The sequence below is a fragment of the Gossypium hirsutum genome, chromosome D06 (genome assembly GCF_007990345.1).
Source record: "Gossypium hirsutum isolate 1008001.06 chromosome D06, Gossypium_hirsutum_v2.1, whole genome shotgun sequence".
Lineage (NCBI taxonomy): Eukaryota > Viridiplantae > Streptophyta > Magnoliopsida > Malvales > Malvaceae > Gossypium > Gossypium hirsutum.
In genome coordinates this window covers 64,694,013-64,709,003 of record NC_053442.1, presented here as the reverse complement: position 1 = coordinate 64,709,003, position 14,991 = coordinate 64,694,013, and the positions used below count along the sequence as shown (strand labels likewise).

The window sequence follows — 14,991 nt, the reverse complement described above, 5'->3', positions numbered from 1 at the left end:
CAAAATAAAAAAATTAATAACTTAATTTTTTCGTTAAACAAGGAACATTTGGATAAACATTTCCTTCATCCCAACTCTGAACAACACTCAAACAATGAGATTTGGGGTGCCCATCATATATTTTACCATTTATTCCGTAATCCAATTGTATGTCTTTCATGCGGATATTTTTGCATGGAACTGACTCACTGCATAAAAGTTCCACCGCAATTTCACCACTTGTTGTCCCTTTTAAATCATTATACAAGATATTGCTAACCTCCACAGCTGTACTCTGTAAAATTAACAAACAAAATACATGTTAAATTGATTCGATTGAATTCGTGAAGAAATTAAAATGAAACTTACATAATTCTTGCAATGTTGATAAGGAGGACAACTGTATTGATCAATAATAATAGGTCGAATTACTCTGCTAAACGATATATGTTCAAATCTTATATGTCTTGCATATCCGTGTCCTCCCTGGACACATAGCATGATAATTGGTTAAATATAACATAAAAGATTTAATCATAAAATACATTTAATGAAAATTTTAATTACCTGCCATGTCTTTATTCTAACTCCATTCTCAGTGGTATAAAAGCTAGCTCTCCTCACATTAACATATTCAACTGTCTCACTTCTTCCATTTTCACCAAGACTTCCAATACTTCATATAAAAGTGAAAAATAAAAACTAGAGAAGTAAAAAACAAAATTTTTAAATCAAAATATCTAATTCTATAAGAGTGAAAAACAAAATGTGAATTTTTTCATAAAAATAATAATAATAAAAATACCTAATTCCATGACCTGGACCACAAAGTATCCTATTAATGTTAATATATTTTGACCCATCTCCAATTCCTATACAATCATCGCCTTAAAAAGAAAAGAAGAAAAAATGTCAAACCCAATACTTGTCTGCATATATTATGTTATGAAAATAAATACTTATTTTTTAGATACCAGTCTTAATGGTTGAGGAGGATATGGTGACATTGGTGGAATGCTGGATACGAATGCCATCAGTGTTGGGGCTATCTTCTGGAGCTTTGATGTTGAGATTAGAGGCATGAACGGATAAAGATCTTTCTGTACAAGCCCAATTATGCCTGGCCCAAACTAAATTACCCAAGCCCAATTTACATCAAACCCTAGCCCAAATAATAAGCCCATTTGCTTAAGATTTTTCAGCAACCCTTACCCCCACGCGTCTGACACCGGCTGCCACCGCCCAAGCATCTGCCACCATGATGCCCATACCGGCCATACCCTGCAAACACACAAACGACAAAAAGGCAGCCACAACAGAGGAATAGGGCATTTTTGGAATCGATTATAAAAGGGGGGATTTTTGTAAACACGGGGGGAGAAATCGGAAACAAACATAAACAAAAGGGTAGCAAGAAATCAAAAAAGGTTGATTTTCACTTTCGTTCTAAGATCTGAGTTCATTCATTTTCTATTTTTCTTTTTATATACGAAAATAGACAAAAAGTAAAAGAAAGGAAATAAGTAAAACTCACCTGAAACCACGGACGCGTCGTCGGAGAACCTTCTCCATCGTGGCGATCGGGTTCGAAGGAGAGGGCCACGGGTTTATCTCTTGGCTCCCAAAGGACGTCGAGGTGCTTGGCCTTCGAAGGGCTCCCAAGCGGGGTTTAAATACCCACGGCCGCGCGTCGCCGGGCACCGAAGCCTGGAATCGCGTCGCCGGAGCCTCTGCTCCGTGATTGATACCGATTCAAAAGGGAAATAAAAAGGGGTCTATCCTCATAAACTCTTGGATGCCTTGAACAGAGGCGGAAAGCCCCTTTTCGCATACCCTTAACCACCGTCTACGGTGGGAACTACGGCGGCCACAAAAAGCCACGACGATGGCGGCGATGATGGGTGTTAAAGCCCTAGCCGAAATGAGAAAATGGAGGAGGGAGAGAGAGTTTAAAGGATTGTTTCAGTTTTTTTTTATTATTTTGAAGGCTAAAATGATTTTTGTAACAAAAATTGGGCCTTATATACACTCACAAAACGACAGCGTTTTGGGTGGGTAGTCTAAGTGCTGAAACGGCACCGTTTCATTTGGCCCAAATGTGACCCGACCCGCGCCCACGGAGGATCCGCGCATTTTGTCCGGATGGTCTATTTGTGCATGGGATCCTTCTACTTTCTTGGCGCGTTCCAATGTGGTCCTCCTTTTTGTATTTCGAATTCGCCCCAAATTTGTGTTCCAAAATTCAATATAGTTCCTTTTTAATTATTCAACCATTTTGTTATTAATTAATCAAATTTATTTTTATTATTAATTCTATTATTGCTACTTATTATTATTGCCATTATTCTATTATTTCTTATATTTTATCATTATTGATGTTACTATTTATATCACTGTTTTACATAATAGTTATAATCATTATTATTCTTTATTTGTTATTGTTGTTATTCTATTATTGTCATTGTTGCTAATATTGGAGCTATTTTTGTCCTTATTGTTTTATTGATATCATTGTTTTCTATGTCATTATTATTGTGTTATCATTAGTATCACCACTATGTCATCAAATCAATCAATTTTATATTAAATTTGTCATATTATATGATTTTATCTTCTTGTTTCTTATCTACATTATTATTACTATTATTATTGGCATTATTTTGAATATATCACATATTCTAAATCATTACCAATTTTAAAAATTTTTGCATATATGTTATTTCTTCTGAATCATCATACGTAATATTCATTTTAAATTTTTATATGTATCTTTATACTCTAAATTATTATGTATATATACGTACTTATACATACTTAAATATATTTTTTCACATTTCATGATTCTTATATACTTACATATGTTTATGCATGTTTTACATCATATACATACTTATATATCCTTTATATTCTTAAAAATGCTTTTTGTATATTTCACATATTTTATGATTCACATACATATACTTTATGTTATCACAATTTGTAAGTATATATAAACACATATTCACATTTTTATTTTTATAATACTTACCGATTTTTTTTATATGTATATGTTTACCTATGTTTTCATATTCTATAATTTATACGCATTTCTTATTTTATGGCTTAAAATTATACATGCATATGTATTTTACATAATTGTATTCATTGTCATCATTGTTATTTGGTGTTTGTTTATTTATCCATGTACACTTGTGCTTTTTCTAAAACGTTGGTTCTATTCATTTATTTGTATGCTTTGTTTATGTAATCGCCTCGTCATTTCATTTTGCCTATTGTATTGTTGTTACTCACTTTACTTTGCTTACCTTGTCGTATTCGTTATTGTTTCGTCAAGCTTTAGCACCAAACATCAAAAGGAAAATTTTTCTAAATAAGGCAATATTTCGCGTTTGGAAAATCGAGAAAACGTGCCCTAACGTGCTGGGTTTCGATTTCTCGTTCGACTAAACAGCCAAATATCCTCTTAAAGCTTCAAAATATGGTTTCATTAAACTATAAGGTGATCTTGGTTTCGATGGTTTAGGGTATCGTGTCCTAATGTGCTGGATGTGATATTCCTTCGGAACAAGAGAATCTTATATTTCAATTCACGTTACCAGAGTTTTCTTTTAAGGATCGTATTTTTAAAACCCTTCAAATTTTCAATTTTCGACACTAAGACACTAATTAATCAACTAGGTACCAATTTTGGGCGTATCGAGGGTGCTAATCCTTCCTCGTGCGTAACCGACTCCCGAACCCGTTTTTTTTAATTTTCATAGACCAAAATCTTTGTTTTAATAAAAATTAAATCGTTTATTAAAAACAACCACTTTTCAAGGTGACCCGATTACACCTCATCAAAAGGATCGGTGGCGACTCCCGTTTTCATTCTTTTTTTAAATCCAAGTCGACCCCGTTTTCATTCAAAAAATGGTGTCAACAGCTTGGCGACTCCACTGGGGACATAAGAGAGTCAAGCCACGTGTTGATTATTTCTTGTCTTTTGTCGAAAGTTGAAAATTCGATTTAAATTTACGATCCTCTCATCTTTTGTTTTGAGTTACATTTTTATCGTGTTCTGTATTTTTTATACCTCTGCACATTCCATTGCATGACCGTTGGTCACACCTTTTAAGTGGGAGTGAGAAACTACGCCTTCGTGAGGTTTTCACCTCCGCATGGGATAGTGAATCGCTTCCGGGATACATCCGTACCTATGTCTTCGTGAGATTTTCATCTCCGCATGGCCATAGGGAAATGTATTCCCCTGAATTGAACTCGGTCCATATGAGCCTATAATGGGTGAGGATCGAGGAATCTGCTGGTTCAGGTACCCTCACTTTAGAACCAAACCACACATAGCGAGCCATAAGAACCCACCGAGATAGAGCTATTCTAGACCCTAGTGCTTACCGAATAGATGCTGTATTTGTTATTGTTTACTTTAAATCCTAGATCTAATTTGCTTTGTTTGTGATTGCATGGCATTTTCATTTCAAAAGAGGTGTCGATTCACGTTCAGTATAGATAGAAAGCTTATCATGGAAAAGAGGTTTCTTGATAAAGTAGAAGACAATGCAGCTGTACGATTATGGGCTGAGACGATGTGGAGAGAGAAAGGCGATAGTCTTGCAGAAGGGTACGTATCAGAGTTATGGGACTTCACCCGTATCAGCGTAATCCAAAATGATCTTCGAGAAATGAAGGAAATATGGGATCAATGGGACGACGGGACCAAGCAGATGTTTTACCGTGACTACGGGGACTTGCCTTACTTACTTGGTGTCAAAGTGGACAAACATTTATTCCGAGCCCTAGCCCAGTTTTGGAATCCTGCTTACAGTTGTTTCACTTTTGGAAAAGTGGACTTGGTGCCCACCGTGGAAGAATATACGACCTTGCTTCGGTGTCCAAAGATTCAAATTGACAAGGCCTACTCTAGAGCTGCTAGTGTCCCAACATTATTAAAAAATTGATGAGTATTACGGGGATGAGCGAACAGTGGGTCGCTGCCCGAATCCAACAGAAAGGAAACAGTAAATGCGTTCCTTGGAAAAGCTTGCGAGATTTAGTATTAGCACACCCTGATGTGAAGAAAAGAGTGGATGTCTTCGCTCTAGGTATCTATGGTTTGGTAATTTTCCCTAGAGCTTTAGGGCACGTAGATGAGGCTGTCTCTGATTTGTTCGATCGGCTTAGTAAGGGAGTCACGCCCATCCCGGCAATCTTAGCAGAAACCTTCAGATCTCTAAGCGCATGTCGGAGAGCAGGGGAGGGAAGGTTCATCGGATGCGCACAGTTACTATTGGTGTGGTTCCATAGTCACTTTTGGAAGGTGGAAAATGTCTCTTATCGAGTCTTCTCAGAAGGTTATTCCCCGTTGAAGGAACAAGTTGCTATACCAAGACGAGACGACATCACGGAAGAGAAGTGGATGACGATTCTCCAAAATCTTCAGGAGGATGACGTTGAATGGAAAGCTCCTTGGATGGTACCCGACGAGATCCTGTATCGATGTGGTGATTTCGACTGGGTCCCTTTACTCGGAATTTGGGGAGCTATCAGTTATGCCCCTTTACTCGTATTAAGACAATATAGATCGAGACAGTTCATACCAGCAACACAAGGGTTGGCTCAATGTGAGTTTTCTTATAAGGATAAAAACTACAAGAGAAAAACTCGAGAAATATCTAACGCTTGGAAACAGGTTCACCGAATGAAAAGATTTACCATAGGAGCGATGGCAACTTCAGAATATTATGGGTGGTGGAGTAAAAGAGTCAATGACAACATCCCTAAGCCGAGGGAAGATTGCGTTCAGTCTATAGAAGAGCATCTACAAGTAGTTCCGTCAGAATTAGAGATCATCAAACGAGACTTTGAGAAAAGAAATTCTGAGTTGGGAAAGAGGATAGAACAGTTAGAAGAAGAAAGAGTGCATTTGGGATTAGACATCGATATCCACAAGCTAGAAGCCAAGAAATTAAGGAAGGGAAAGAACAAAGCTGAAGAGGATTTGGATAGTCTAAAAACAGATTACAAGAAGCTACGATTGTCGATGAGAACTGTCGGTCTGGGCAAAACGTCAGAGCAGTGGCGACAAGAGATCAATGAGGAAAAGAATAGGGCCGATCAGTGGGAAAAGAAATTTCAAGATGCTCGAGCTCGAGAAAACGCTTTGGAAAGGAGTTTGTTAGAGTGCCGAAATGAGAAGGCAGGATTAAAGGCCAAGGTGACAGAGCTAGAAAAGTCACTTCACTCGTACCGTAGTCGCAACTCCATGATCGAATTAAGAGCAAGCTTAAATAAGATCGAAGAACTGAAGGAAAAGGTAGAGGAGCTTGAGGACGCATTACACAATTCTGAGTTACGAATGGAGCTTCTTGAGAGGAGTAATGATCAATGGCAAGAGCAATTCCATCATTCTCAAAGGCAGATTAGAGACAGAGATTACGTTATGGGCGAAGCTGTGACTCAAGTGCGGGAAGTGGCTGATCATCTGCAAACATTAGCAGTTCAGGCCGATGTATTGAGTTTAAAATATGAGTCAGAATCAAGCCGAGGTCGAGATTTAGCTTGGCTTCTTAGGAAGGTTAAGGCCTTGGGTATAAAGGCGAAGTCGTATATGTAATTTATTTTATGTAAAGAAATTTGCTTTCTAGTTGAGTTTTCTAATGAAATTGAATTCGAATCAATGCCTCTTTTTGCATTCATTTCATACATTTGCATTACATCATATGCAGTAAGTTTCATAAAATGACCCTAATAAAATTAAATTATGACAGTTACCCTGGAAACCAACAAAAATCTAATCAAATATCACTACGGTACTCGTCGCCAAACAAAAGTAATGGATCAAAGGATGGAAAGATTGGAACAGTTGCAACGAGAGATGCAAGATCAGATGCATGAACGACTGGAAAAAATCCAGCAGGACATGTTAGAATCCCAGAACACTGTGATGAACCAATTAAAGCAGTTATTGGCTGGAGGGAATAACAAAGGAAAAGACCCCGTAGTTGATGCTGGGGAGGGTCACGATGACCCTGTTTATCCTCCAGGTTTTACCCCAACTAACATCCAAGCACAACCAGAGGTGTACCCACAAGGATACCGGTTACCATTAGACCTCAATGTCTGGCTAGTGCCTCGGTACCAGTGCATTTTCAAATGGGCTCGGGTTCTAATCCCGGGGATAATCCCACTAATCCTGTGGTCCCAGACCTCGATGACGTGGTAGAAACAAAAAACAAGAATGAACCTGCCAAAACAGCTGGAGGACCGATGTAGATGGTTAGAGGAAAAATTTAGAGTCATGGAGAACATCGACTATCATCGCGGGGTTGACGCCAAGGATCTGAGTTTGGTCCCTGATTTAGTACTCCCACCTAAGTTCAAAATGCCGGAATTCGAAAAATATAATGGGACTAGTTGTCCTGAAGCTCATATAACTATGTTCTGTCGAAGAATGACAGGATACGTCAACAACGATCAGCTTTTAATCCACTGCTTCCAGGACAGTTTGATCGGATCTGCAGCCAAATGGTACAACCAACTGAGTCGTGCTAAAGTTAGTTCATGGAGAGACTTGGCGCAAGCTTTTATGAAGCAATACAGTCATGTAACGGATATAACACCCGATCGAATTACGTTACAAAACATGGAGAAAAAGCCTAGCGAGAATTTCAGGCAGTACGCCCAACGATGGAGAGAAGTGGCAACACAAGTCCAGCCACCCCTTTTGGAAAAAGAGGTCACCATGTTGTTTATCAACACTTTGAAAGCTCCGTTCATCAACCACATGTTGGGGAGTGCTACCAAGAGCTTCTCGGACATGGTAATGTCCGGTGAAATGATTGAGAACGCGGTAAGGAGCGGTAAAATTGACACGGGGGAAAACTTCAAAAGACCAGCCCCAAGGAAAAAAGAGGGTGAAGTAAACAACGTAAGCACATATAGCAAGAGCCATTCAAAACCGATTACTGTTGGCCCTCCAAAAATGATAACCACTAGTCACCAAGCCCCCTCGAGGCAGGAACCCAACACAAGGCCCAATACAAGGACTAACACAGAGAGACTTCAGTTCACGCCCATTCCAATAACATACGGGGAACTGTATCAGAAGTTATTTGATGCACACATAGTATCTCCATTTTATCTCGAGCCCATGCAACCTCCATATCCCAAATGGTATGACACGAACGCCCAATGTGAATACCATGCAGGGATACCAGGACACTCAATTGAGAACTGTACTGGGTTTAAAAAGGCGGTGGAAAGGTTCATTAAGATGGGGATTGTGAAGTTTGACGACCCATTAGGACCCAACGTAGCAGCGAATCCGTTACCCAACCATGCTGATAAAGGGGTAAACGCAATAATCGAAGGTGAGAAAAAGAGAGTCAAAACCGACATTGCAGAGATAAGAACCCATTGAGTTGGTCTGGAGACAAATGATAGAAGGAGGTCTCATCAAACAAGATTCAAAAGAAAGGCCCGAAGGAACGAAGACGTACTGCGAGTTTCATGCTGAAGAAGACCATGACATTCGAAACTGCACTGAATTCAGGCCTTGGTGCAAAATCTGATGGACAACAAGAGCTAGAATTTTATGAAGAGATCAAAGGACTTGAAAATGGAGAAGTTTATGCCTCGGAGGAGGGGTCTATGGGAAAGGCCCCAAATCACCCAGTGGTGATTATTTCAAGGCCAACGAGTACAGGATCTGGAATACAATTGGCGCCAAGGGTCATAATCCAAAAACCTGTAGCCTTTCCTTACAAGGATAGCAAAAAGGTTCCTTGGAATTACGACTGCAATGTGATGATCACGGGAGAGGAGAACCCGATAAATGCTTCAGAAGAGGGTAATGACGCAAGTTTTATACGCGTAGTGGAAAACGTTACGACCTGAGAAATACAAAAAGGGAACTTATAAAAGGAAAAGCCTTGGCGGTTGAACAAAATAAAACGAAGACGACCGGAATTGAACCGCAAATTAACACACCGGTGACTGAAAATGAGGCTAGAGAATTCCTAAAATTCTTGAAGCATAGCGAGTATAGCGTGGTGGAACAATTGCATAAGCAACCCGCTCGCATCTCAGTGCTCGAGTTACTTCTAAGTTCAGAGATACATCGTAATGCGTTGGTAAAAGTGCTAAATGAGACTTATGTCGCTAAAGATATCTCAGTGAACAAATTGGATCGCCTGGTTAACAATATAAATGCCGATAACTTCATCTTCTTCAACGATGATGAGATCCCGCCAGGCGGTATGGGATCCACCGAGGCCTTGCACATCACTGCCCGTTGCAAAGGGTGTATACTACCGGCGGTACTTGTTGACAATGGATCGGCCCTAAATGTTCTGCCCCTGTCCACATTAAACAGGCTACCTGTGGATAGTTCTCACATGAAATCATGCCAAAATATAGTGAGAGCATTTGATGGCACTCAGAGGAAAGTGATGGGAAGAATCGAGATACCTCTATTGATTGGTCCAAATACATACGAGGTGGATTTTTGGTAATGGATATTAAACCATCTTACAATTGCCTATTGGGGAGGCCTTGGATCCATTCTGCAGGAGCTGTACCATCGTCACTTCACCAAAAGTTAAAATTGGTGATGGAGGGTCGATTGGTGACTATAGATGCAGAAGAAGACATCATTGCATCAGTCACCGATGATATGCCATACATAGAGGCCGATAGTGAAGCGATAGAATGTTTATTCCGATCATTGGAATTCGTAAATGCCACATTTGTCATCGAGATGAGCAAAATCCCAGAGCCTAAGATATCCAAAGCTACGTCAATGAGCTTACAGCTAACGATGGGAAAGGGAGCATTGCCTGGAAGAGGATTGGGAAAATACCTCCAGGGAAGGGTCGGAGTACCGATCCTAATTAACAAACAGGACCGTTATGGTTTGGGATATAAACCTAATGCGAGGGAAAGGAGGAAAGAGATGGAGAAAAAGCAGGAAAAGAGAAGAGCACATTTGGGCGGGATAGAAGTCAAGTGGGGACCGATGACCTTTCCCCATATATCTAAGACTTTTGTTTCAAGGGGAATTGTCCACCCTGAAGAGAAGGAGGAGGTTACAGAAGGAAGGATTGAGAGGTTGGACATCAATGCCATATCCGCGGAGGAAAGGGTGGAAAGGAATTTATCGGGCATTCGTCCTTACGAACCTGGAAGTGTTTTGAATAACTGGACTGCAGAAGAGATCCCTGTAACATTTAGAACTAATTCAGAGTAATATTCAGAACACTTGTTGCCCTAAGCCTGGGGGTGATAAGAATCTTTTGTAAAAGGCACATGTCCAAAATCTAATTTCAGTGAAAACTTATCATTCAGTTTCATCTTGAGCAAATATTCTTTCATTCTTTTCATTCCCTTTATAATCTTAGTATGCATACAAGTATTCTTAGATTCTTTTATTTGGGCCTCCATTTGTTCCAATAACAGGTCTTCAGATATCAACGAGATGAGCGACTCTGTTACTAATTAGAGTCTCTATTTGAGCAAGACATGAGTATAGATAATCCTCAAGATTTTGAAGGTGACCAAGACAGCGTTTTATCTCCGGATTTGTTAAGAATGATGGAAGAAGAAGAAAACAAATTCTACCCTATAAGGATCAGTAGAAGTGTGATCTTAGAAGAGGGCAGAGAGGTAAAGTTGGCGCTTGCATTGCCAAGGAAACAAGGCGAGACCTTGTTGAGTTGCTTCAAGAGTTTAAAGATGTCTTCGCATGGTCCTACCAAGATATGCCAGGTTTAAGTACTGACATCGTGGTGCACCGATTGCCTATAAGGAAGAATGCAAACCAGTCCAACAAAAGCTTCGAAGGATGAGGCCTGATGTCTTGCTAAAATAAAGGAAGAAGTCAAGAAGCAATTCGACGCTGGTTTCTTACAGGTGGTCAAGTACTCAGAATGGGTAGCCAATATAGTCCCTGTTCCTAAGAAAGATGGGAAGGTGCGAATGTGTGTGGACTATAGAGACTTGAACAAAGCCAGCCCAAAAGATAATTTCCCACTGCCTCATATCGATACCTTGGTAGACAACACGGCCGGATACTCACTGTTCTCTTTCATGGATGGTTTCTCCGGGTACAACCAAATTAAGATGCTTTCTGAAGACAAGGAAAAGACCACATTCATAACGATGTGGGGGACGTTTTGTTATAAAGTGATGCCTTTTGGATTGAAAAATGCGGGAGCAACGTATCAGAGAGCCATGGTAGCATTATTCCATGATATGATGCATAAAGAGATAGAAGTTTATGTCGATGACATGATCGCAAAATCCAGAACTGAAAAGAACACGTGCAAGTTCTGAGAAGACTGTTTCTGAGGTTAAGGAAGTTCCAGCTAAAACTTAACCCAGCCAAGTGTACTTTCGGGGCTAGATCAGGAAAACTGCTAGGATTCTTAGTCAGCGAAAAGGGAATTGAAATTGACCCAGACAAAGTTAAGGCCATACAAGAATTACCTCCGCCAAGTACTCAAAAAGAAGTTCGGGGTTTCCTAGGAAGACTGAATTACATCGCTCGATTCATTTCACAATTAACTGAGAAATGTGACCCCATATTCCGCCTTCTTAGGAAACACAATCCAGGTGTATGGGATGAGGAGTGCCAGGAAACTTTCGAAAGAGTTAAACATTACTTGTCCAATGCCCCAGTACTGATGCCACCTAGCCCTGACAAACCACTGATACTATACTTGGCAGTATTTGAGAATTCCATGGGGTGCGTGCTCGGCCAACATGATGAGTCAGGACGAAAAGAAAGAGCGATCTATTATCTCAGTAAGAAGTTCACTGAATGCGAAACGAGATATTCGCCAATTGAAAATTATGTTGCGCATTGGTTTGGACTACTAGGAGATTGAGACAATACATGTTGTACCATACGACTTGGTTAATCTCAAAGTTAGACCCTCTGAAATACAGGATGGAGTCAACTGCTCTAAACGGAAGGATGGCCCGATGGCAAATTCTACTATCTGAATTCGACATAACCTATGTGAATCAAAAGGCTGTAAAAGGGAGCGCGATAGCAGATTTTCTAGCAAGTAGAGCCCTGGACGATTATGAGCCTTTAAACTTTGACTTCCCAAATGAGGATCTGATGTATGTGGCAACTACTAAAGCGGGCACACAAGAAGGCAATACTTGGAAATTAAATTTTGACGGAGCCTCAAATGCCATGGGCAACGGGATTGGGGCAGTCTTGGTATCTCCAAACGGTGATCATTATCCTTTCACCAGTAAACTAGATTTTGATTGCACAAATAACATGGCGAATATGAAGCATGTATCATGGGAATCCGCGCGGCTATGGAACGCAAAATCAAGGTACTTGAGGTATATGGGGATTCGGCATTGGTAATTTATCAGCTCAAAGGCGAATGGGAAACAAGAGACCCTAAATTGATTAGTTACCGAAGGATAGTCCTAGAATTGATTGAGGAGTTTGACGACATCACTTTTTGTTATCTCCCACGAGACGAGAATCAGATGGCCGACGCTTTAGCTACATTGGCTTCCATGATCAAAGTAAATAGACCAGAGGATGTGAAGCCTATCCAAATGAGCATTTATGATGCTCCAGCCCACTGTTGTAATATTGACGAGGAAGAAGAAAAGGACGACAACCCTTGGTATCAGGACATATTGCGATACGTGAAAAATTGTGAATACCCGAACCAAGCAACTGAGAATGACAAGAGAATGTTGAGGAGGCTGGCCAGTGGTTACGTCGTAGATGGGAAATCCTGTACAAAAGAGGAAAAGATCAGGATGCTTAGACGCTGTGAGGCCAAGCAGATCTTGGAAGAAGTCCATGATGGTATTTGTGGAACACACGCTAACGGTTTCACAATGGCCAGACAGATCATGAGATTTGGATATTATTGGTCTACCATGGAAGGAGACTGCATCAAGTATGCTAAGAAGTGCCATAAATGCCAGATTTACGGAGACAAAATTCATGTGCCTCCATCACCTCTTCACGTCATGACTTCCCCATGGCCTTTCTCCATGTGGGGCATGGACGTCATTGGGCCGATATCGCCAAAGGCTTCAAACGGACATCGTTTCATTTTTGTAGTGATTGACTACTTTACTAAGTGGGTAGAGGCTACTTCTTACGCCAACGTCACAAAGACAGCTGTCAGCAAGTTTTAAAGAAGGAAATCATATGTCGGTATGGAATGCCTGAAAGGATCATATCAGACAACGCATTAAATTTGAATAATAGCACGATAGCAGAGGTTTGTAATCAATTCAAGATCAAGCACCACAACTCATCGCCATATCGTCCGAAGATGAATGGTGCAGTGGAGGCAGCCAATAAAAATATCAAAAAGATTGTGGGGAAAATGACTGAGACCTATAGAGATTGGCACGAGAAGTTGCCATTCGCCCTCTATGCTTATCGAACATCCGTCAGGACTTCTACCGGGGCAACACCATTCTCTTTGGTTTATGGATGGAGCAGTGCTACCAATGAGGTTGAAATTCCCTCTCTCGATTTTTTCAGAACTAAAGTTAGATGAAGCAGAATGGGTCAAGCCGATATGATAGCTGAACTGATTGAGAAAGGAGTTAAGAGCTATCTCATGGTCAAATGTACAAAACGATGATGCGAGCTACAAAGAAAGTTGTCTAAAACTTCATGAAGGGACTTGGTACTGAAGAAATCTTCCCATACAAAAGGACTTCAGAGAATGGATGCCAAATGGAGGACCTTATGTAGTAAAAAGGCCTTTCAGGAGGGATTAATTTTAACTGGGATGGATGGCAAAAGCTTGCCCAATCCTGTGAATTCAGATTCAGTGAAGAGGTACTTTGCCTAAAAAAAAAAAAGGGAGAGGCCAAGGCGAAAACCCGCAAAGGGCACCTTGAGACAAAGGGGTTTGGATTGAAAACCCAGAATGGGCAATTCAAATTTTCGATCAAAGGAGCATAGAGTAGTTTTGTCTTCTCCGAATTAACAAGAAGGAGAGATGCTACATCTTGGGCATCAACAAAGTCTTTAGGATTTCTAAACACAGAGTTTGTGCAGAGGAGCTCATGCTGCGATATCTGGAGCACCTGTTTTTTATCTTATCTTAGCAAAATTTGCTATTTGTTCATTTAGAGCTCTGCTCTCAATAAAATTCCATCTTATTCATTGTGATAATCTTTTTCATCATATCTCAGCAAAGTTTGCTATCTTGATTGATTATTCATTTCGAGCTTTGCTCTCAGCAAATTTTATTTTGTCCATTTTGATAATCTTTCAGCATTTTTCCTTGAAATAACGATTAATGGATGACAATACACATGCAGAAGGAGTTCTGCATATTACTCTGAAAGTTTCTAAATAATACAATGACCTGAAACAGGACTATTGTTTAGAACTAACCAAACCTAAGGGTTGGAAACATTTGAGAAATGATAGTCTAAATAGCGTCTATTTCTTTGGGTTTTCTGTCAAACTGGCTGAACAAGAGACATCAGTGATAGAACCTTGATGAACAATGAGGAATGACAACCTAAGCATTAAAAATGGATCATTCTCATGACATTCTACAAATATAATACATACACATCTAGTTAGGAGCATTTGATTCATTCTGATCATGTCATCCTAAACACTAGGCATAAATAGGTCCATGAATGGATTTTTGCAGGTCATGTTCCCAGAGAACAGATCAAGAAACAATCCTATACCCCTGAAGTTACAGTGGGATAGATTGAAGAAGAAGCAGATCTTGTCTCATGTATGGCGTGAAGTAGAGAAGAATCGATCTATATTGTAGAATCGAAGAGATCTTCTTCCTATATTGGTGGAAGTAGATCGAAAAGCAGATCTTGTCTTCCATATTGGGCGAAGTAGATCGAAAGCGATCTTTCTTATTAGGATTCGAATGATCTTCTTCCATATTGGTGATGATCGAAAAGATCTGTTTCATATTGGTGAAGTGATCGAAACAGACTTCTAGAAGGGAATGCAGATTGTCTTCCATATTG

The 14,991-nt window shown here is 40.0% G+C and overlaps 1 protein-coding gene across 1 annotated transcript; it reads right to left on the bottom strand.

Moving 5' to 3' along the window:
- Positions 1–13: 13 nt before the first annotated feature.
- LOC121218450 (polygalacturonase-like) lies at positions 14–1,551 on the bottom strand. Its single transcript, XM_041095639.1, has 6 exons — positions 1,514–1,551; positions 1,192–1,260; positions 954–1,099; positions 785–866; positions 547–655; positions 14–274 (listed from the first exon to the last, which is right to left on the bottom strand). Exons 1-6 carry the CDS (start codon positions 1,549–1,551, stop codon positions 14–16), a joined length of 705 nt encoding a protein of 234 aa, XP_040951573.1.
- Positions 1,552–14,991: the final 13,440 nt, after the last annotated feature.